Genomic DNA, 23,858 nt, shown 5'->3' with positions numbered 1-23,858 from the left:
TGTTCTCCGAACGACCCTCATTTCCACAAAGCCCAGCCCGAGAAACCTCCTCACTACCTGACTTCTGCCCCTCCCCCCAGCCTTCCAACTCTGATCCAGCACCACGCAACCCACCCACCGACGCCCCCATGCCTTTCGACCCTTTCCTCAGCTCCCTCTGCACCAATCCACTCCCTTCACTCAGCCCCAGCCCATTCCCAACAGACGTACTCACCCCAGCTCCCTCAAGGCCCAACCCAACCCCCTCATAACCCGTTTTTCAACGGGGCCCCCAACACCCTCTAGGCTCCCAAACACACCTTTCACTTTCTGGACCCCCATTCCACACGAGCTCAAAGCTTCCTGCCCAACAACTGACCCAATACCCAGCCTGCTCGATTTATCAACCCGAATTTCTTCCAGTTCTAGGTCAAACGACAGAGGCTTCTTCAACCTAACACTCCTCATACCGAACCCTTCACCTTCCTCAGAACGACTGTCAGACAACCCAAAATCTTTTACCTCCGAAGAACGAGCACCCAATCCCAAATCGATCTTCTATCTAAGTAGACGAAAGGGTTGACGAGCAACTCGACCTCCATTCTTCTCCTTCAGTTTTAAAGACGACCGCTTCCTCACCATCGTCACCCACTAAAACCTCCAAACTATCAATGCCCGAACCTAAGATCTAAAATCGGCTGCCAAAACTCATCCAACAACCAGTCACACCTACGAAAAGTCGTATGCCAAACAAATCCAGATAACCCAGAACCCACCTTCTGCCAACCCGACACCGTCACACCTCACCAGCGGCTAAAACGAAACTAGTCACAAACAGAACCAGTTACACCTCGCCGTCGAAACCAAGACCAAACGAACACAAACCAGATGGCGGAAACCCACCCCCGCAAGGACGCCCTCGTTGATGAATGCGGCGGCCGACGACGGTAAACCCTACAACGGCGGAAACCCTAGAGAAAGCGGCGGACCTCCAACGGCAGTAAACCCTCAACCAAGCGGCGGACCTCAAATATTGTCATTCTCGAAAAACTGAGACTTTTGAAAGTTTAAAACCAACGTAATAAAGAACCAAACATTAAATACTAAAATACCATTAGAAATTCCCAATATTTCATAAGATATGTAAATCGAGATTGAATTAATGTTAAATTAAAAAAATTAAGAAAACTTAGCCTCTAAATTTTTAAGTTACGTTTGTGTATATTTAAACATTAAAAGCCAACAAGAGCTTAGCTCAACTGGTACTTATATGTGTTGAAGATCAATAGATTCGTGATTTGAATTCCCCCACCCCAAATTTGTACTAAAAAGACATTTATCTAATTGGTCCTTAAACTCTTAAATTTGTAATCAAATAGAACTCTAACCGATACACATGCATATGAAATATTTAATAAGTCAAGTCAACACTATGTGAGGTCTTTAAATTAAAATCAAAAGAAAGACAATGTTGAGTTTTGTTTTGACTTCAGGCCCATGAAGTGGGGATTTCAGCCCAAAAGAAGAGAGGTTGGTAGAATGAAAAGCTTACAGAGAGCCACGCCTCTCAGTTGCCTCAATTACACGTGGATTACTCCACTATCGACGATAAGTGGGAAATGTTGGAAGTCGATCAAAATTTATTTGGTAACAATTTATTCTCTCTTTCTTTTCTCTCTAATTTCCAGAAAAGCTCTCGAACCCTCTCAGCCTTGCTTTGTGTTCTTGCGTAAATTACAGAGACTGAAGGATCAAATTACACATGCAAATTAAAGAAAAGAAAGAGGAAGAGAAGATGAACTAAAACATGTACATGATTCGACCTAATTCAAAGCTTACATCCACGGAAAGGGTAGATGATCTTTTATTGAAGTCTATTCAGAGATAAGTTTTCTTTTACAGATTTTGTGAACTAAATGTAAAGCTTGAAACAAAATAAATGTAACAACTATATATATGAGTTTACAAGTCTGTTATGAAAGTTGTTATAAAGAAAACTAGCCGTTGAGACTTTATTTGAGATTATTATCTTTCAGACAATGCAGAGTAATTAGACTCAAAATGAACAATATCATATATATATAAAGTCAATACATAGTTGAAATTAATTCTAATAAGACCAACTTTTGTGAATTACTCCCTCATACTTTCTAAGATTCATAGTGGAAAAAAAAAGTTCAAAGATCAAGTTGTAGAGTGTTGTTGAATAACATCAAATTGAAGAAAGAAAGGGTTGGAGAGGAAAAAGATTAACCCACAACATGGCAACATGAAAAAAGGCAATGTTTTACAACACCCAAACAAAACAACCACTTGCCACTTTGGGGCCTCAAAATTTGATATCACTCCCTCACTTTTGGTATTCTCAAGTTGGATTATTGCTGTAAATTACAAGAACCCAACCCAAGAGAAGAAGACAATGCTGAATGGCACAAAAAGCAGAGCCCTTTTTTAAAAATAAATGTCTTTTTATTTTATTTTAATTTATTTTCCAAAAAAGTGAACAGCAACATATATGTATGTTTTAAAGTCTTATCATCATCGTACGTTGAATTGACTTGAAGGTTTTATGTTACTTCCTCTTTCACAATTCACACTTTTTTCAACCTACATGAACGTTCCAATTCAAAAGCATCCTCCCATTATCATATCATGCGATATCATATCACTTTGTTTCACTCTTAAATTTCTCCAATTCATGCATCATTTCATTTTGTCATCCGACATTGATTTGTTTTTATCAAAAACAAGTTCAAAGTCTTACCAAAGTTATGATCTAAGACTTACTGGTTTCACAGATTAAACTTTTTAAAATAGAGTGGAATTTCGAGTTTATATTTCATACACGGTATATATACAAGTTGCAAGCTTTATTATTTTTTAAAGTTGATACTATTGATCAAGTTTTTTTTAAGAAAAAAAACCCACATATATGTCTTTTAACTTTTAAAATTTGAAGAAGAAAGGAGATTAAATATGAGAATAAAAAATACTACTATCATAAGCATCCTAATAGGGGAAAAAATTACAAGACAGAAAAATGGGGAAAAATGATTGATTTAAACTAAATAGGTAAATAGGACCTTTTTTTTCCCCCTTATATTAAGGTGCGTTTGTTTAAGATACGTATTTATTATGATTTTTTCTCTCTTTTTCTTTTCTTTTTTATTTTAAAAAAAAAATTAAATGATTAATTTTTATTTTTCCATGTGTCTCTGTGTCCACATTATTTTTCCCTCAATCTCATAATTCTTTTTGGTAATTTTAAAATTCTATTAATTTGATCCAGCTCAATTCGCATAAATTTTTGTACTATCATAACTCAATGTCAAAGATTCAACACATTTTGTAAGAATTAAAATATGACCAATATATTAAATATCAATGTCAAAGAATTATATTAAAAATATTTAAACAAATAAATAACCATTTCACCTTTTTATGAAAGGTTAAAAATCCTTTACAAAAAAATACTTTTGTCTCTAAATTTGTCAATGGAAATTCAATTTCATAAATCAGAGAAAAATGTGAGAACAAAATCGATAGTAGTATCTTTTCATTTGGTCGTTTCTTCCTCTATTTAAAAAAAAAAAAATTATAATTTTTCTTGCTACTTTGATTGATCATTTTCTTTTTGTAAGTGATATTTATGTCTTTTTTTAAGGTACTATAAATGGGGTTTGATGAATCGAACTTTCAATCTCAAGAGAAGGAACATATAATTATTGTTATTGAGTTGTGTTCACCAAATTAAATACGTTGATACGATGATGATGGATGAATATATATATATATAGGAAAGGAAATAGTAAAGGGAAACTTTGAATTGAGGGAAAAAAAGAAAAGAGATGAAAAGAAAGTAGAAAGGAGATCTTATCTGTTAGGGAAACTTTACACGCCAACGCCATAGATTTGGATTGGATATGATGAAACATTCAATAATGTGTTTAATGAAGATGAAGAGAGAAGGGAGCCCCTACCCTACCTTCCACGAACATGTGATGAAGTTCATAAAGTGTCGGCAATTCCCTTCAAAGTCATTACTCATTTCAATTCGAACAACTATTTTCATACTATATTTGCATGTATGATTGTTTCTCCTTCTAAGAAACAATCAAGTTTGTGTTTACAAATAGCGATTTCTACGATCTCTCCCACTTTTAAGTTCGTTTTATCTTAAAATCGATTGAGAATGAAGGAAATATCCCATCTATCTTATAACTATCGTGAAGTTATTTGATCTTTTCAATCTGGAATTCTCAACAAAGTTCAAAAGGGTTGATCTTTTCTTATTTAGGACTTATTGATTATCTATTCAATGAACATTAATCAATATCATAGATCATGTAAAAAGATGTAGACCTAGGTTTTTATAGAGTCTGATTCAAATTCATGGGGACAATGAAGAACAACCTCAAAGGCTAAAAAACACAAACACAGATACGGATACATGATACGGATACGATACGATACGACGATACGTTAATTTCTAAAAAATTAAGATACGGATACGTTGAAGATATATATATTTTAAATTAGATTAGAATAGATTCAAGAAGAGAGTGAAAACTTGAGGAAAGAAGTAGAAGGTGAAGATTGAATAATGAAGTTAGGATGAAGGAGGTGTGAATCATGATTTAAATAGTGAGAGAGAGGGAAGAATGAAGATTCAATTATGTTCCGGGTTTTTTTTAAAAAAAATTATGTTTTATCATTCTTAAATTTAATTTATTTTGGATTGCTCAATTTAAGTGGACTTTTATGTTTGGAAGTAATTTTAAATGGTTCAAATCACTTTTGTCATTTTCAAAATCACTGTGAAACATGTTTAATTCTTCAAAACTAATTTTGATGATATAAAAATTGCATTTAAAGTGTAAAATTGAAAATTAAATTAATGTTAAGTAATTAAAATTGTATTTTTGAGTGATTTTAAAAATGAAAAAAGTGATTTTTAATGATTTTAAAATCACTCCTAAACATGCACAAAAATAAAATGGGTTGTAAGTTGAGTTTTTAAATGGTTGGGCTTAAATTTGAAACAAAAAATTGACTCACGTATCCCCTTCACGTATCTGGAAGCAGATACGCGTATCTGAAAAAAAAAAAAAAAAAAAAAAATCAGATACTTCAAATCACGTATCAGACACGTATCTGCCACATATCTGGACGTATCCGTATCATATCAGATACGATTCTCTGCACAATTAGAAGTATCTATGCTTCTTAGCTCAAAGAGTTGCCCCTCAAACTTTGTCGAAAAGAGATACAGGTCACTTAACCAGCACCATCTAACTTATCAATTTGGGGCATAACCAAGTTGAGACATATGTCCTTTCTTTTCTTATTTTTGACTTCACATGCCTGATCTTTGACAAATAAATTAGTTAGTGAGGAAGATTATTAGTAGAAGAGATATCTTATTATGATCAAAGCACTAACTGAAGTCTTGGAGGATGTTGGACATAGTGCCACGTCGGTTTGAGTTCTTTTATTTATCTTATTGTATTATGTTAAAATTAACTAAAATAATCAATTAAAGAAATATAATTAAAAAAACATTAAGTGTAATCTAAGTTGCATCCATCGATTATACATCTTAGATTATATTTAATAAAAATTTATCATATGATAATTTTTTATTTGAATTATTTTGATTTTTTTTCTATATAGTGAAAAAGGATTCATGAGATTAGGTGTACATGTCACTAAAAAAAAGACTTATTAGATGAATTAAAAAATCTAAGGTTAAAAATTCGTATTTTTACAAACAAAATTAAATATGACATTACTAGAAATTTTGTCCAAAGGAATGAATGGACCAATCGAAGGCTTTAAAATCAACGACCAGCGCGTAAGAAAACCCTCAGAATTTCTCCCATATCAATTAAATACCATTTAAAGGAAAATTACGGCTTTGACGGCGGAGGCGGCGGTTATTAAAAACTACGGCCGCCTAATATTCCAGTTTATCAGATGGACACGTGGCACTTTTCTTACTCAATTGCTATATATTATGTAGGCCCCACACCATTTCAATTTTAATTTTTATGAATTTCTATTAATTTTAATATTATTAAATTTTGCACAAATTTAAGTGAGACTAATACACCAACTACTCATTTTTACTTATTAAAAAAAAAAAAACGAAAACTAATCATTCAATAACTTCCTTAAAACTCACAAATTTTAAAACATTTGTAAGTGCAACGTTGCTTTTCTTCTAAATCTTATCAACTTTCTATCATTTATATATTTTATAATTATAATTAATAGAAAGCATGTGAAAAATATAACTCATTGGATAAGGGTTCAATTCTCAAAGGTTTGAATGTTCTGTAAGTTATATTAAAAAAAATAAATATGCATTATTTGCAATTAGTTTTAAGAAAAATAAGGTGGGTTTGAATTAACTAAAGAAAAAAATATTTTTTAAGAAAATCATTTTTATTTAAACTCTTTTTGATAAATAGTGTTTAAAATATATTTAGAAATGTTTCAAAAATTATTTTGAGTAGTTATCAAATACTTCAAAAATTTTTAAAATGATTTATTTTCAAAATTAAATACTTGAAAAGTTAAACCAAACACATTTTAGAAGAGAAAATTATAACAATCAACAAACCACTTACAAATATGATCAATTTAAAGACTTTTGGAAGAGCAAGATAGACAAATTTAAATAGTTGTTTAGATTAAATAGGATATTGCGTATAAGAGGGATGCATACAATTTGGACCTATTTAATCTCATGTTTAGAAAGGATTCAAACATGCCAAAGTGAGTGTAGTTCAATTGTTTCGAATTCTCCTACCTCCATCGTACTAAAAAAGAAGAAGAATTTGAAAATAATTATGCTTTCTAGAAAGTCAACTCAAACATAATTAAGTAGATAAGATACTAATTAACATCTAAAAAGTCGATTGTTTGATCATCCACATCTATAATTATTGAAAAGAAATCATAACATAAAAATACCGATTGTCTTAATTGTTTTGAAACCATTACTATGTATATATGTTGATGAATACACACATATTACTTTTTGCTCAAATGAGTGAATGTATTTTTTTTCTCCCTTTTATAAGATGTCTGATGTATGAATCAAACATTTGATATCAAAATCGATAGTATTCAATTTCAGAATGAAGAGAACTATTCTGATTTCGACGAAATTGAAGAAAAAAATTTATTTATCTTACAGATTGGGGTTAAGAAGGGAGCATGAAATTCATTTTATTCCCCTTGCCAAATTTCGCTAGAAGGTAAAAATTAATTCTATTGTAGAGCCATAGGCACTATACAAATGATGCTTGTAGGATGCCCATGACGTGTACGTGTGGGATGAACTAAATCCTTATTGAATTTGGTTTTCTATTACAAGGAGTTCGTATATGTTCTGTAGTCCCCCTGTGAATTACTCCGCCAATAAGAAAAGTTCTTAATGTTAGTTGAGTACTCAGTTCTCCAATAGATTGACCCACAAAAATACCTACAACAAAGTATACTTAATGAGTGAAATATATTAGCTTAGATTAAATAGAGGGAAGAAATTACAACATTTGATTAAATGTGATTTTCAATTTAATAAAATCTGACTGAAAATTGGTAAAGGTTGCAAGTACAAGGGATAAAATCTGGATTTTCCTATAAATTTAGGAGGGTAGTAGAGTAAAGTGGTACATGTATGGCTTTAACTTGTGCTCTAAATTTAGAGTCGTTCTTTAAATAAAGAAAAAAAAAAAAGAAAAAGAATGAAAGATGATTGGTCGGTGAGTGAGAGTGATGTCGGTGATGGGGAAGTGGGCTTTCCTCTTTGATCGATCACGTTTTCATTATAAATAACAGAGCATCGCCCTGTCCAAGGTTCTCTCACCATACACTCTCTTTCTTCCACTTTCTTTCTTTCCTCCTTTTCCTTTTTATTCTCTCTTTCGCTCTCATTTACATTAAAATGTTTTAAAAATTTATAATTGAAGTTTTGTTTGCAGTGATCTCCATTGTCTTCTCCAATATTCTTCCTCCCTCGTCTCCATTCTCACTGCAAAAACAAACCCCTGTCTCCGCCATTGTTGTTTTCACCATTTTCTTCCATATCCTAACTTCAAACACCTTATAATTGAAACCCCACTTGATAATATTCATCTTTAAGTTCACTCATTCTTTCAATTCCGTTGAATCAACCAATTAGTTTTAGAAGAATTAGTCAGTCAATGGGGCTATTCTGCTATTTCAACCATTCTTCTCCCTTCTTCTCCACCATGATTGTGCTTCTTCTTATTAAAGGTAAATTGAAATTTCCAATTCTTTTGTCCGTTTGAATTCTGGGTAACCGCTTGTTTTTCATAATTTTACCGAATTTTATCGGAATTGGTTCAATCTGGTTGCTCTGTTTTTTACCTTCTTTTTGTGTTTTACAGAGGCTTCCGGTGCTACATTCACGTTCGTTAACAAGTGTGATTTCACCGTCTGGCCGGGAATTCTCGCCAGCGCCGGCAGCCCAAAACTCGAAGCCACCGGTTTCGAGCTTGAAGCGGGCTGTTCCCGCTCTTTGCAAGCTTCGACCGGTTGGTCCGGTCGATTCTGGGGCCGAACCAACTGCAATTTCGACGACTCTGGCTGTGGCAGCTGCAACACTGGCGATTGCGGCTCCGGTGAGATCGAGTGCAACGGCGCCGGAGCTACGCCTCCTGCGACGTTAGCCGAATTCACACTCGGCTCCGGCTCGCAGGATTTCTACGACGTCAGCCTCGTCGACGGCTACAATCTGCCGATGATCGTTGAGGGAACCGGCGGGTCCGGCACGTGCGCTTCAACTGGCTGCATTACGGACCTGAACCAACTTTGCCCGGCCGAGCTGAAGGCGGAGGACGGCGGCGCGTGTAAGAGTGCTTGTGAGGCGTTTGCGACGCCGGAGTACTGCTGCAGCGGCGAGTACAACTCGCCGGCGACTTGCCGGCCATCAATGTACTCACAAATGTTTAAATCGGCGTGCCCAAAATCGTATAGTTACGCGTATGATGACGCCACTAGCACATTCACTTGCAATGGAGCTGACTACACCATCACATTTTGCCCTTCTTCCCCAAGGTAACCAAAACATAATAATAGTAAGAAAAAAAATTTTGGTGTCTTAATTTTAGTTAAATTACAAGTTTAATTCACCAAATTTTTAAGAATTTCGATTTTAATTCCATGTTGGATAAGTTACCTTGAAGTTTTAATTTCTAAATTATAATTTTAACATTCTAATAGATACAAAATTTACTTTTATCTATATAAAGGATTATTTTCAAATATAATAAAATGAGTGAATTTATTTACAAATATAGCAAAGTGTGACTATCTAGATAGATTATTATAGAATAATAAACACAGATAGACATCTACCATTAGACATCTATCAGTGTCAATAATAGATGTTTATTAGTGTATATCACCGCAGTGACTTTTTACTATATTCGAAAATATTTTTAGTAGTTTTGTCATTTAAAATAATTACATAAAAAAACATTCTTTTTTTTAAAAAAAAAAAAATCAAATGATAGTAATTTATTAAGTACAGAATTAAAAGTTTATGAACTTATTACCTATTTAATACCAAGACTAAACTTATAATTTAACTCTTAATTTTACTACAAAGGAAATCACCCCTACTTTGTATAAATATTGAAAATTGATGTTTATTTGAAAATGACAGTCGAAAATCTTCGAGGGGTTCGTCACCAATGATACCAGAGCCGAAGACGGACGAGTCAGGATCAGAGCCGATGACTGGTTCGGGATCGGAATCGGGATCGGGAACAATACAAGGAGCAGCTTTGAGTAGTTCTTGGCTGGCAGATATGGCCATAGGGGGGGACTCATCCATTGCTACAAAGCCGAGCTTGGGATCTCAATATGCGTCAATTTTGATACTCAGTGTGGCTCTATCTTTGGTTCTGTCGTAGTAGAAGATGAAATGAAGGCAAATGATCAAAGGGATGATGAAGAGAAAGAACAGAGAATTAATTGACAAAATCCCATATTGTAAAACATTTACTCGAGAATCTAGGAAACTTTATTATTGATGTATGTACAAAATTTAAGGCAAAAAGATGTTGCTTTTTTCATTTTAGAAATAGGGATAAATTAAAAATTAATAATAATAATAAAAAGGAACTTGATTTGGCTTTAGGATTTGTTGAATTTGGATGATTCCGAAGCTTGAAAGGTAAAATATTAAGTGGGAATTTGGAATATCAGAGCCATAAAGTTAACACCTTTATTTCTTCAAAAATATAAATAAATAATAATAAATTAAAAAAACTTTATGACAACACCATAATCCTTTTTTTTTCTCTCTCTCTCTTTTTTTTTTTTTTTTGTAAAGTTGACAAATTCGCCTACACGAAAAAGACTCAACTTTGTGCATCCCACAAAAGTATTCAATCATAATTTGACATGCATTAAATTGTTCTTATTTATTTTTTGAAACATTTTAATAATTTCTTTTATGTGAGTGATGAGAGTGAGATGTATGAAGATGAGTGTTATCTCGGATGCACCCGAGTATTGAAAAACACTTAGGCGCATCTTGGTATTTTTGTGCATCCCACCAAAATATCCAATCATAATTTGACGTGTTAAATTCTTCTTATTTATTTTTTTTTTTTGAAATATTTTAATAATTTCTTTTATGTAAGTAATGAGAGTGTGATGTATGAAGATGGGTGCTATCGGAGATGCATTCAAATATTATCCTTTTGCAAATAATCCAAAATCCGCATAAAAAAGATGTAAATGTTGAGGGGGCAGAATGAAAAATGCTGTCTTTCAAGTGTTTGTATTGATTAAAATGAGTTCCTAGTTTGAAATGAAACAAAATTAGATATTTGGATGGCTAGAGATGTACATAACTTAGTTGCTCATCATTCCAAAAGAATTAGCTGTCATATGTAGTTTTCATAAGGTTTTTTCCCCCTAAATTTTATCTTCTTAATACTATTCTATTTCCTTTTCCATTTGATTCCACCAAAAATATTAAATCAAACAATTCTCTTTTCCTTTATTGTAATGAATAAGTTTGAGATTGACATATATACACATATATATATATAAATGAAAAACAAACACTAATTAAGTATTTCTTTTAAAAACGTTTTTGATATTTTAGATCCAACTATATTTCACCATTCTTAAAGTCATCTCATAACTCAACTAACAAGGTGTCTAATAAGTCAACTAAGTTCAACTTGTTTTTAATAAAATTTCAAATGTCTATCTTCTCGATCAATGATCGAATATCTTTAAGATGAGTTAAAGATACACTTAAAATGTGGAAGTGTTCAAGTAAATGAATAGAGAAAGAAAAAAGAAAGAGCATTTGATTAGTTTTATATATGAATGATAGGTTAAAAAAATTGTAGAAAAATGAAGGGAGGCAAAGCACATGCATAGCAATGGCTAAATGGTATTTGATAGGATGCCAATATGAAAGATTCTTCTCATCACTTTGGTATCTCTACTTTATACCTGAAAACCCACACTCAATGCCCCCCAACACTTCATTTCTTTTTCCCTTTTCCTAACACACATTAATTAATTTAATGTCTATTTTTAGAATATAATGAGGATATATATGTTCAATAAATTTGTTTGCCCTTTTGAATAGTGACTTGTATATACGCTACCTCTAACTTTTAATTTTTTTTTGATCGAGGGTAGTTCAAATAACATAAAACTTGTACTAATTAATGACTTTAAAATTAGAGGTTTAATTCTTTCACCTCAAAAATTGTCGAGAAAAAAATACTACTTAAATCTCAAACTTGATAAATTGTGTCAATTTTAACACCTTAACTAAACTTAATCGATGTGTAAATTGATATGATGATTCAAATTTTAGGTTTTTAAATTTATGAAATTGAAAGTTTAGAGTTTAAATTGATATAATACGCTAAATTTGAGGTTTAAATCGTTAAATTTGATACAATATACTAAGTTCGAGGATGAAATTGATAAAATAGAAAGTTTAGATTTAAAATTGACATAACGTGGCAAGTTTAGGGTAAAAACGAATTGTTTCCTTTTTTTAGTTTAATAATATTGTTGAGTAGGGATCGAGTCGTCAACGTTTACAATAATAACCAGAGCCCTTATCTACTGAGCTATGTTCGAATTGGCATAACTTACATTTTATAATGTGGATTGAAGATCGAATGTTCAACTTTTATGATAGGTAAAAGTGTCTTATCTATTAAGTTATGTTCAAATCAGTAAAACTTACTTTTTATAACGTAGGATTTTGACAAGAATGTGATGCGATTTGTTTTATGTGAAGACCGAGGAATTAAGATGAAGGGATTAGAGATTTAAAAGTGAGAGAGAGAAGAAGAAGGAAGGATTCTTGAACAAGTTGGTGTGAGGGAGAAGCTAAGGGGTTAAAAAAGCATAAAATGGAAAGCAAATATGGAAAAATGTTCCCTTTTTTTTTTTTTTTAATTTCTTTCTTTTTCTTTTTGATGGGAGATAAGAGAGGAGGAGAATTAGAGGCCGTTCTTCAGTGGGAAGTCCAACTTTTTTTAATCTATTTTTACTACTAAGTCCACAAACCTCTTTTTAAAATTAAAATAATAAAAAGTAAAAATAAAAATAAAAATAAAACTAAAAAACCAATCGAACATGTTCTTCCTTTTTCTCAGTCATATCAATCAAATTTCTCTCTTTCCATTTAGCCATTTTCATTTTACGTTTTTATTTTGTTTTCTCCTCGTGATATTTCAACTTTCCAAAATATCTTATTGTATTAATAATATTCGTCAATTTCATCCTTGATATTTCGAAAACTCTTTTCTTTTTCTTTGAATTAAAATATAATAATAATGAATAATCAACTCAAAATGTCAAAAGGTGATAGTTCGATTCATCACCTCTGCAATGGTTCAATTGAATTAAAGAAAACTAACCGTCAACTCAAAATATAAACGCATTTGTTCCAAGTTGAACATCTAACATCAAAATCTTTAATTAGATTCTTTAAAGAATGATATTAGATATATAGTAAGACGAAAATATTACTTTTAACATATTGTTACTTATCCTAATTGACTCACACTTGTACCATCACATCAATTTACATTAGTTAGGATATAAATATAGAGTAGAGTAAGAGTGAAAATTGAGTGCTTCGACCACAAAAACCTCTTTATGAGAAGTTTGAAAAAGCTCAAAACTGACCTAGTTGCTACTCTAGAAACGTCATCGCTGCCCAAACGAACATTGAGCTGAGAGGCCGCCCTAGCCCAAAGATGGTGAAACAATCACATTTTCATCTTGACTATGACAATGTAAATGTCATTGTTGAATACGTAAGATAGAATTCATATCTTTAATGTTGATTTTAAACCGACATTAAAGTCTATCTTCAATGTCAAATTTAAACCGACATTAAAGATCCATGTTTGTTTTTAAACCGACAATGTATCTCCAATTTCACTTTTTCTAATCGACATTAAAGGCCAGAATTCTTGTAGTGAAAATACCAAGAATTTATATCTAATGACAATATCATACCACTTTCACATATATGTATGGTGTTAATTTGATCCATGAAAATCTCCAATGTCTTTGGCTGCTGACAATATTGTTGCATGCATCTTCCTAATGTGTGATAGAGTCATTACTCGTTCTAATGGAAGGCAATATCCAATGGCTTTCGGCGTTTTGCATATAAACTAATTTCAAGGAATCTATCTTCGTCAAAAGTATCTAAGCACTCTCAATACCGACCATCCATAATGCCACAAATTAAGGCAACCAATACTATTTTTACACATCAATAATCCCACTACATGAGTATAAAATATGTGAAATCATAGTGCAATTTGTTCCATGGAGGATTTTGAAGGTTCGAGTTTCAATGAATTAGAGTTTAAATGCTTAGGTTTGTGCAACAAATTATACAAAGGAATGTGCTTAGGGAAATTTTGAATTTGAAAGGTCTAAAAGGCGTTTGGACCCCAACTTCAAATAGGTAAAGTGGATTATTACAGCCTATTTCACGTTTGGAGCTCTAATTATAGTAGTTGGTATTTTCAACTATTATAATCTACAATTAACTACAGTATTACTATTTCAAATTTGTTGCAGTATTTATTATTTCCTACTCGCTCTCACTTTCTCTTTTTGTTAGTCTGTGTTTTGGGTGTAGATTATTATAACCCACAAGCTATAATAACTATTGATTATAATAGCCAATGCAACGCTCCAAACACCTCCCTTAACTTGTACAACCTATCTAGACAATACAAAATATTGAAATGCCTTGAATTTGTTGTTGGCGCTTCGAACAATCAAGTACGTTTGATATTATTTTTCTGAAAACATTCTCCCTAACAATACTATTCTCCCTCTGCCCGTGGACGTAGCTAACACACCGTTAGTGAACTACGTATATTTGTGTGTCGATCTTTTCTATCTCTACGTTCCTTTTTTGTGTTCTTTAATTGTCGATTTCGTAACACAAAGAATGTGCTTTTGAAAGTTTTGAGTTTCTATTACTTGTCCCCAGTTCTATAAGTTTGTGATATACATGCAGAAGAAGGCTGCACTTTGGCGGCTTTATACTCCTGAATGTAAGAGAGTCTATGGGTTATTCTAGAGTGAGATGTTAGTTTTAGAAACTAAACCAACATAATTTTTCTATTTCTATCTCCTAAGGTTAACTAACAAGCCTTGAAAAAGAAATATCAAAAACCAAAGTGGCCTCCACTATCTAACTTTAACACACTATACAAACAACCGGTGAATTAAGCATCTCCAAAAGGATTGGACAAGACAACCCCTTTGGCTGCAGGACCAAGAGCTTAAGAGCATCCATCTGAGACACCACTACCCCACCAGTTTGGGGTGAAATGTTCCATCCCTAAACACAAAGTACAAATAGCAGGCCTATAAAGGTCAAAACAGCATCAAGAACGCTACATAACAAACAGTTGAGGAGGGGCTCCACCAGTGACTGTAAGCAACAATAACAACCTTGTGTGCATGCTAAACAAGAAGATTAGCTATGGGGCTGGCTAAAAGAAACGGCCACAAGATCCGACGACGATATGGTTGTCGGAACAACTCCACGGAGTAGGCTACCATAAGCAAATACTGTGTGGCCATATATGTTGGGAGTGGTGGGCAAGAGACACCCATAGGCATCACAAGTTGCTTAATTATCGTTGAACCTAACACCTGATAAAGTAATTCCCTTCCTTCTTCAAAGGATTTCAGAAGAAAATAAAACAATATGGTTATTTGAGCAGAATCTACAACCTAAAGGCTATCAGTAAGCAAACTAAGTCTTTTACCACTATATTTTCCCGTCTAAAAACCTGTTTTACTTTGGTATTTAATCGAATCAACTTTGACCTTTAAGTTTATTTTTGTTAATAATAACAACAAATGAAAAAAAAAAAAATACCAGGACAAAAAAAAAGGCCAAAATAAAGGTAAAACTTTGTTAGGTAAGTTAGATTTGCAGTTAAAATTAAGAATTGTTGAAGCTTGAGGGGCATGTTTTTGTTGAATTATGCTGGGTTAGTGGTGTTGAGCTTTATTTGCATGGATTTGGGCACTTTGGCCTTTGTTACTAGAACTAAGCGTTTTATGGCTTCTGAGCTTTGGGAGTTAGATTAGTTGTTTTCTCCTGGGTGAGGTAAATGGAGTTGTCATTTCTATGGTTAGAGGTGGCGGTTTGCCTGGCTATGTGATCCACAAGTTGATTTTCGAACAATTTCATAGTTTAGCTCTATTGAAAAAAAGTTGAAATATCTCTTTATATGAGAAAATGGAATCGATGAAAACTAAATAAATGTTGCAGAAGCAAACCAATATGTCAATATTTGTTAAACAAAGAGAAGAAAAAAGAAAATGGGAGTAAAATTCAATGTTTTGATTTAAGTAAGAAAAAGATTGGTGATACACAAAATATTGTATAAGAAATGTGGTACATCAAATGTGATACTAAGATTATGACACACAATGTGATACTCAAAATCTAGTACACAAAATTGTGATACATATTTTACATGAAACATCACTCTTTTATAGGAACAAAGGATAGACTTAATAACTTAAAAATTAAAGGCATATTAAAAGCATAAACTTAATAACTTTAAATTAAAAACTTAAAAAACCAAAAACTGAAAAATAAATTAAACAATAAAGTAAAAAACTTCAAACATTAAATATTGAAACTAAAGGTGAAAAACAAAAAACTCATAATTCAATACTCCTCCGTGAGGTTTTTCTTTGTCACACCCAACTTTTGGTGTGGAAACATAAACAGTCTAGGTGCAGTTTTTGAGAGAATGTCGATGAGTTGTTCAATGATTTTACCTTCTTCTCTTTCTCTCTACTTTTGTCAATAAATAAAATCTTGACTTTGATGTTCCTTGTTCTACTATCTTGTACAAAATTGAAGACAGTAGCTAGCCAAATCAAGTCTTTCTTTTAGATAAGGTAGACTGTGCATCTTCCTTCTTGAAAACTGTTATAAATCTAATCAATAAAGGTAAATTTGAAAATATTATCAATCATGTTAGAAGAAAAAATTTTCAAAATTTTGTTGTCTTCATGTCCAAAGCATTGATACCACCGTTTGCTTTCTTCTACTTTTGACATTAAAAGCATGATGACACAGTGAGTCACCACATAAAACAAATGCATTTTCAACCATTTTGACCCTTACAATCTCTGCTCCTTGAGGGCCATAAATAACACAAACTTGATTTTTGAAAAACACAAAATTTATAATGCAATAACTGTGCAATACTAAACAAGTTTTAAGATAACTTTGGAACATATAAAACATTGGATAATTTATGTTTACCTTGCTTAGTATGCATGACAATAGTATCTTTGCCTTCAGCTAGTACTGTCTCACCATGTCCAAGAACCACCTTAGACGGTCTATCAATCTGGCTAAAAAGATTTACATCGTTAGTCATATGCGAAGTACACATCCACTGTCAATAAGCCACGAGGTTGACACTTTACCATCAAATTGAAATACCATAAACAAAGAATTTGTTTCTTCATTGTCATCTGTGCAATTTGATTGTTGTTGGGAATTTTAGATTTGGTTTTTTATAATATAACAAAACTTCTCTGTATGATCATCCTTGTTGCAATAATCGTAATGGTAGACTTACTTATTTTCTAACAATTTTTTTCAGCATGGTTAGTTTTTCTACAAAAACAAGAAGGAAATTTATCTTTTCTTGATGCTCCTCGTTTTCCATACTCACATGTTTTTTAGTTGCATGTCTATCATCCTCTCCAACGAGTTTCTTATCTTTAAACTTTGCATGGAATGCACTCTAACTTGCTCCTCATTACGCATAGTACTCCTTTGTTCATGGGCTTGTAATTTGCTAATTAATTAAGTTATAGAGAGAGTTATTAGATCAGAAGACTCCTCTATGGCTGAAATATTTGACTCAAATTTATCAGGAATACTAACCATTATTTTTTCAACGACTCTTTGATCTGAAAATTTTTCACCAACTAATCTTATCTAGTTTACAATGGTCATCACTTTTGCTGTGAAATCCCTCACAATATCTGAGTCCTTCAGTTTTAGCATCTTAAACTCTCTCTTGAGAGTCAACAGTTTGATAGCTTTCACCCTTACACTTCTTTCAAATTCTTGATGCAATTTATTCCAAGCGTTTTTTGCCGTTTTACAATCAATAATCCTATAAATATAGGATCTAATAAAGTAGCATGATTCACAGGTGAAACTTTCAGTTTCTTTAATTTCTCCTCTTCATGTAGTCTGATTTGATTCAACGTTGGATTTTCTCCTCATGGTTGAGGATCAACATCAATTGAAACAAATTCCCAAATGTGAGATAGGATTGCATTTTAATAATCCAAAATTGGTAGTTTTCACCATCAAAATGTAGTGAGGAAATACCAAAACTGGAAGACAATTTTCAAATACAAAACAATGAAAATTCTTTTTCACCAATCTAAGGCATTGGTGAAAAATCGATATATCGATATATCTCTGATACCACTGTTGAGAAAATGGAATCAATTAAAAATAAATAAACGTTGCAGAAGCAAACCAATATCTCAATGTTTGTTAAACAAAGAGAAGAAAAAAGAAAATGAGAGTGTAATTCAATATTTTGATTTAGGTAAGAAAGAGATTGGTCATGCACAAAATATTGTATAAGAAATGTGATACTAAAATTGTGATATACAAAATGTGATACTAAAATTGTGATATACAAAATGTGACACTCAAAATGTGGTACTCAAAATTGTGACACTCAAAATGTGGTACTCAAAATTGTGATACACAAAATGTAGTACACAAAATTGTGAGGCATATTTTACATGAGACATCGTCCTTTTATAGAAAAGGAAGGTAAACTTAATAAAATTTACAAATTAAAGGCATATTAAAAGCATAAATTAAAAAACTTAAAAATAAAAAACTGAAAAATAAATTAAAATAACTTCAAAGTGAAAAAGAAAAAACTCCTAATTCAACAGACTGATAAAGGGAATAATTCAACTTTGTATATTCAAATTCAAAAGATCAATGTAATTAAAGAAATTAAAACTTTGGAGGAGGAAATATGTTTGAAGGTAACCTGAGCCATAAACATTTCTCGAGGGGCAGTCTTCATATATTGACCAAGTTTGAGATCTTCCAAGAAATGTGGTAGGACAAAAGGACTTACCTAGAGAAAATTTTTTCAAAAAATCTCAAAGTTTACCATAAAATTCTATGATTGAAGTTGTATTTCAACGCTAAATATGATTTCATAAAAATGAAATTTAACAAACATGTATAAGCATAAACAGAAGACAATATATTTTACACGGTGCGAAGCGAAGAATTGAAAGAAGGGCTACTAGGAATAGCCTACATATTAAAACGGTCCTAAGTCAATAACAATTACTTATCGGAGCCATATCATATTTAATAATAGGTATGCAATAATCTCAACTAAAAATAAATGATAAGTTTGATTCTCTTACACAATTTGGAAGGCCCTGCTGTTGCCATTCTTCTTCATCACTATCTTCCTTTTGACAGAACAGAAGACCTTTGTTTACTCTAATGCATGAAAACTACCAATTATGAAGGCTTCGTCTATAAATAAAGATGGGTGGATGAGAAGGGTAACTTCTTGGTGACTAAATGATTGGGGAAAAGGTGGAAATGTAATGGACAATATAAGAATTCAGAGAGTAATTCTGACCAATAATGGATAGCAATGATCCTTTTCATATCCAGGCCAGGAATCATCACCATTAGAGAATTTCTCGTGTAGTTTCCAAACTTCAGCATCATACTTCTCTGTCACACTGAAATGCAAGCCATTGGCTTTGATTTCTTCTAGAAACTTCACAAGTGAGTCACCTCTTTTGGGGCTGAAAAATATAGCTTCTGATGACTCTGCTTTCTTCAACAAGGACATGACCATTCGAGCAAGACCTCTATGGTATTCTTTGAAAAAAGTGCTGTTTAAAAATTATAAACAAACATTAACGTAAATAACTATGACACTGGAAGAAGGCATGAGAATAACGTTCTTGTAGAGTGGGTTTCTTTTGCTTAACCAATCACCTGACCTTTCATGGATAAAAGTTATAAAGATAAGAAAGAAATTAAACTCATTGAGGGGTGGAAGTTCTTGATTCATATATAGATTTTTTTTTTTTTTTTTTTTTTTTTTTTAAAAAAAAACACATGGTAAAGAAGATAAATGTTTGTCTCAGGCACTTGTTTTCCTTAGATTTGAATGGATGAAAATTTGATGGAAAGGTATTGGATTGAGATTGAAAGGACATATACTTACCAGTCACTGGCAATAACGAGATCAAAACTGCCAGAAATATTTGAGACATTTTCCTGATTCCAATGCAATGTCAAAGAATCTACCCTGGTGCCACCAAACGCTCTAGAGTTCATTGCTATATTATTCTGAATATCTAGGAGCTAGAGAAGGAATCATCAAGTCTGAAGGAAAAGGTGCTAATGCTTTACCAGTAACTTGTAATCGCAGAAAGATAATAAGATTTATCACATTGATAAAAAACCACTAGTATATGAAAGAATTGTTGAGGATACATTCAACTACTTGAGGATTTCCATCTGTGATAACAACTTCTGACGCTTCTGTACTTGCAGCAACAACTAATCCAGCGAAGCCATAGCCAGATCCAAGCTCAATTACTCTCTTACATCTGTAAAAATGGATTCAAAGGTAAACCTAGAAGATCATTTTAAAATATGGCTGTACTTGGAATTAGTGATTGAAAAACTTAGTCCCTACAACCCAGAGGCCTGTGATAGGTATCAAGCAGCCAGAGAACAGAGACCATATCTTAAGCTTCAGAACTGAAAAGTTTTGCTAGAAGGGCCTGTGCAACATTGTTGAACTAACCTAAATAGGTCCGGATGCAACAAACAGAAGTAAGCAAGAACATCTTCTGATGGCCAATGACCTGTGCAGGAAAATTCGCCCATCAAAATAGAATGTGCAACTAAGCATAAAATACACTAAATGAGCAAGAAGAAGAAGTGCCTGTTCAGCAGTGTAATCAGAGCTAAAGCACTGAAACTCACTAAAATAAGTGGACCTGAGAAGAAAATCATAGTTCTGATACATGTAAATGAAAATTTTACATTCAATTAAAATAAAGTTTGAAAATCTTATTATGATCTCTAGATTTTCCGATTTACTTCATTATGCAACATATATTTTCAAATATTTTATTTTGATCACTTAACCTTCTTTTAAGAAAAAATTGTTTGGTCCTAATCAAATTTATGTACTGCATTCAACAAAAGATTTAGATGGAACCGTTACTTACATTCCAATCCATATGTGTAGGTTCAGGTATTGAACTTGAAAACAAACAGCTCAAAATTTATTAAACGACAACAGATTCCAAAATAGATTTATAAAAATTTAGAAATCAAAACATAACATCTCAAACAATAACACAAAAAAGTATCAAGTTTAGACAACGATATACAATTTGAACTTTGTAACGAATTTAAAACATTAAGTTCAATTTACAGAATCACCTACGTGATTTTATTCTGTCCGATCGATCATATTTATATCTACATGCCGACAAACAAGAAATTGGCATGTATTCCCCTACAGTAACATTTAATGGACTAAAACAAGTAAAACCTAACATTTCCCGTAGCAGAGAGAACAAGAGAGAACTAACAAACAAGCCCGGTGTTGTCAATGTCATATTTATTACAGATCTTGAAGTCATCAAGGTCAGCAACATCGTCCATTCTTTGCCTGTATAAACATTCCACGTCCAGTAACAATTATGTACGGTGTCCTCGGAACTGTTCAAATTCTCTAAAAAGAAAATTGAAACGAAAAGAAATAAAAGGACAACAAGTATGAAGTATAATTTCGGGAGCTGACTTGAGGAAAAGTTTGGACGCTCCATCGATAGGTAAGGTATAGCACACACGACGATCCCGACGGTGATCGAAGCAATGAGATACAGAAGAACCACCCGCGCCTTCGTCTCCAATGTCGTCCGTTATAAATGAAGGAATCAAATTGAAGCCGTTCGTCGTCCTCCGAGAAATACGCCTCGTGTCCAGTTCATCCTGATCCTCTGTCGAAACGGCGAAATGTAGAATCGGAAGTAAATGTCTGCAAACAGTGATGGAGAAAAGAAAAAACTTAAGGATACCATTGCGGGAGGAAGAACGAGGAATAAGCGCTTGACGGAGAATTTTCCATCTCAGAGATGAAGCCTTGAGGATCGGTTTGTTGCTATCCATCATTCGCGTCTCATCCCGCCACCGCACTGCGACTGAACAACTGATAAACTTCGGCCACCACTGTGATTCCAAGGGATGTTTAGATCCGACGGCTAAGAGTGAAACGACGTCAGATTTACGGACCTCGGGGATGACTCGAAGACTCAAAATTGATTGTGTTCTGGCGACTGGCACAGGCACGGCCTAATTCAGAAACAAGCAATTCCAATTCCATTTGGATCATCTTTTTTTCTTTTTTCTTTTTCTTACTTCTTTTTCAAGATATTTTAATTTTTTTCCCTTTTTATGATAGTAAGATGTTGATGTACCTAAATATTACTCGTTTGATTGAAGAGAAATTATCGTCTCTCTATTGAACACATTGAGGAAAAAAAATAATACTCTTCAATGTTTAATTAAGTTTCAATATATTTTTAAATTTTCAAATTTGATATTTGGTCCGTTTAATAACTTTTAAAATTCAAAAACCTATTAGACAATAGACACAAAAAGTTTAGGGTCTTGATACGTGTAAAATTCAATTTTATATCTAATATATAATTAACTTTAAAAAAAAATCAAAATTTCATGTTAAAATACCATGTTAGTTGCTATATTTTGGAACTCATTTAATTTTTGCCACGTGTGCAATTTCAGTTCTTTCACTTTCAATCAATCTTAAATTTAATTTCTGGTATTAGTTCATTGTTGAAAATTTTTTTATCATCCACTATAAATTTTGGAAACATATTCATATATTGTATTTTTTTACATGAAAATTATTATTATTATTTAACTAATTTTGATAAAAGTTTTCCGTTAAAAGAATAAATTTAAGATATAAAGACTAAAGTTAAACATACTACAAAGACTAAAGTCCAATAAACTCCAAAATACAAATACCAAAATGATATTCTATCCAAAAAATAGTCAAAATGAATATATCTCAATTGACATAAAGTTTGTATTATCGACTCCAATGTTAAAAATTTGATTTCCCCACCCATATACTAAACATATATATATATATACCAACAGTGAAAATAGCTTAGGATTTATTCCTATGTCAATCAACTGGTTTTTTCTTCTTCAACTAAAAAATTTGTATGAATGAACTATACACTACATTGAAAAAAGTGTTATAATGGCAATAGCAGCAACTAATAATGAACAGGGCAATCTTTGATGACAACCCCTGGGGCAGTAGGACAAGAAGCCAAAGGACAGACATCCGAATCCCCGCCCCACCACCGAAGAAATATATGTTGCATACCCAAACACAAGTACAAAAACACACCCATGAACGCCAATCCAGCATCCAGAGCTCCTGATAGCAAATAGTTATGGCGGCTCCACCACCCACGGTAATGCCTGTAAGCAACAAACCCTGAACCAAATCCTATTACAATCCAGCTCGTGTAGTTCACTACAGTGGCCGAAGGCATGTTCACCACCGCGCCGAGGAGCACTGGCATGGTGATCAACTTGATTCAATACTTGTCTGGGAAGGCCTTGTGTGCTAGCCAAACCAAGAGAGAGACACTGCTCCAACTAAGAAAAACCAGTTTAGTGATCCATATTTGCCTTGATCCCTGAAGATCCTCCGGGGACCGACGAGGCCCCAAATGACTGAGGCATCGTAGAATACGTGGTCGCCGGGGCATGTCCATGGACTGCCTGCTGGAAGCACTGCTCGGTCGCATATGTTGGGGATTGTTACCATTAGCCACCAAGCTGTTCCCAACTGGGTCGCTGCTGACCGTTCCAACGACCTGATAAAAGAGTGAACGAGAAGGGTGATTGTTAAAACAACTCGCGATTCAGAAAATGGATTACATATTAGTTTAGTTTAGTCTTGTGTTTTGGTTTGTATTTAAACCAAAAAAATTCAGTAAATGGTTTATAGTAAACTTAATTGTTATTCCTACTTTATCAATGAGAATTGAATATTGATGTCACTCTACTGCTAACCTGTGCAATGAGCATTTCTCTAGGAGGAATTTTCATGTGATGGCCGAGTTTGAAATCTTGCAAAAATGTGATTGCCTGCATCATGCTTATGTATCCATAAACTTTAAAG

At 33.0% G+C, this 23,858-nt stretch overlaps 2 protein-coding genes and 1 pseudogene across 6 annotated transcripts; 1 reads left to right on the top strand and 2 right to left on the bottom strand.

Moving 5' to 3' along the window:
- The first annotated feature begins 7,656 nt into the window (after positions 1–7,656).
- Positions 7,657–10,155, top strand: LOC120072577 (Pathogenesis-related thaumatin superfamily protein). The gene is made up of 3 exons (XM_039024969.2): positions 7,657–8,265; positions 8,400–9,069; positions 9,680–10,155. The coding sequence occupies exons 1-3, from the start codon at positions 8,193–8,195 to the stop codon at positions 9,927–9,929; spliced, it is 993 nt and encodes a 330-aa protein (XP_038880897.2). The 5' UTR covers positions 7,657–8,192; the 3' UTR covers positions 9,930–10,155.
- Positions 10,156–16,118: 5,963 nt separating this feature from the next.
- Positions 16,119–22,055, bottom strand: LOC120074669 (S-adenosyl-L-methionine-dependent methyltransferases superfamily protein). 5 transcript variants are annotated; one of them, XR_016528749.1, is made up of 10 exons: positions 21,709–22,055; positions 21,432–21,630; positions 21,220–21,299; positions 20,421–20,481; positions 20,105–20,220; positions 19,833–19,965; positions 19,009–19,494; positions 18,618–18,702; positions 16,841–16,928; positions 16,119–16,498 (listed from the first exon to the last, which is right to left on the bottom strand). XR_016528749.1 is itself a non-coding variant. In XM_090312409.1 (7 exons), exons 1-7 carry the CDS (start codon positions 21,800–21,802, stop codon positions 19,215–19,217), a joined length of 963 nt encoding a protein of 320 aa, XP_090168535.1. In that variant the 5' UTR covers positions 21,803–22,055; the 3' UTR covers positions 18,947–19,214. The 5 variants fall into 5 exon arrangements, 1 of the variants encoding a protein (XP_090168535.1); XR_016528747.1 differs by having other exon boundaries at positions 16,119–16,928; positions 18,618–18,707; XR_016528748.1 differs by having other exon boundaries at positions 16,119–16,928.
- Positions 22,056–22,938: 883 nt separating this feature from the next.
- LOC150037075 (oligopeptide transporter 7 pseudogene) lies at positions 22,939–23,253 on the bottom strand (annotated as a pseudogene).
- Between the last annotated feature and the right edge of the window lie 605 nt (positions 23,254–23,858).

Source organism: Benincasa hispida, chromosome 3 (assembly GCF_027475165.1).
Source record: "Benincasa hispida cultivar pf3 chromosome 3, pf3_genome.v1.1, whole genome shotgun sequence".
In the NCBI taxonomy this organism is placed as follows: Eukaryota; Viridiplantae; Streptophyta; class Magnoliopsida; order Cucurbitales; family Cucurbitaceae; genus Benincasa; species Benincasa hispida.
The sequence above is the reverse complement of the archived record's forward strand: the minus strand, read 5'-3'. Positions and strand labels throughout refer to the sequence as shown.

What these genes read in the sequence shown, in the direction of transcription:
- LOC120072577 (XM_039024969.2), top strand. Translation starts at nt 8,193, where the DNA reads ATGGGGCTATTCTGCTATTTCAACCATTCTTCTCCCTTCTTCTCCACC. An exon ending in TGTGCTTCTTCTTATTAAAG is followed by an intron (nt 8,266 to 8,399) that starts GTAAATTGAAAT and finishes TGTGTTTTACAG; the next exon opens with AGGCTTCCGGTGCTACATTC. An exon ending in TTTTGCCCTTCTTCCCCAAG is followed by an intron (nt 9,070 to 9,679) that starts GTAACCAAAACA and finishes TGAAAATGACAG; the next exon opens with TCGAAAATCTTCGAGGGGTT.
- LOC120074669 (XM_090312409.1), bottom strand. Translation starts at nt 21,802, where the DNA reads ATGATGGATAGCAACAAACCGATCCTCAAGGCTTCATCTCTGAGATGG. An exon ending in AAATCCTCAAGTAGTTGAAT is followed by an intron (nt 19,966 to 20,104) that starts GTATCCTCAACA and finishes TCTAGCTCCTAG; the next exon opens with ATATTCAGAATAATATAGCA. An exon ending in CTCGTTATTGCCAGTGACTG is followed by an intron (nt 19,495 to 19,832) that starts GTAAGTATATGT and finishes ATTTTTAAACAG; the next exon opens with CACTTTTTTCAAAGAATACC.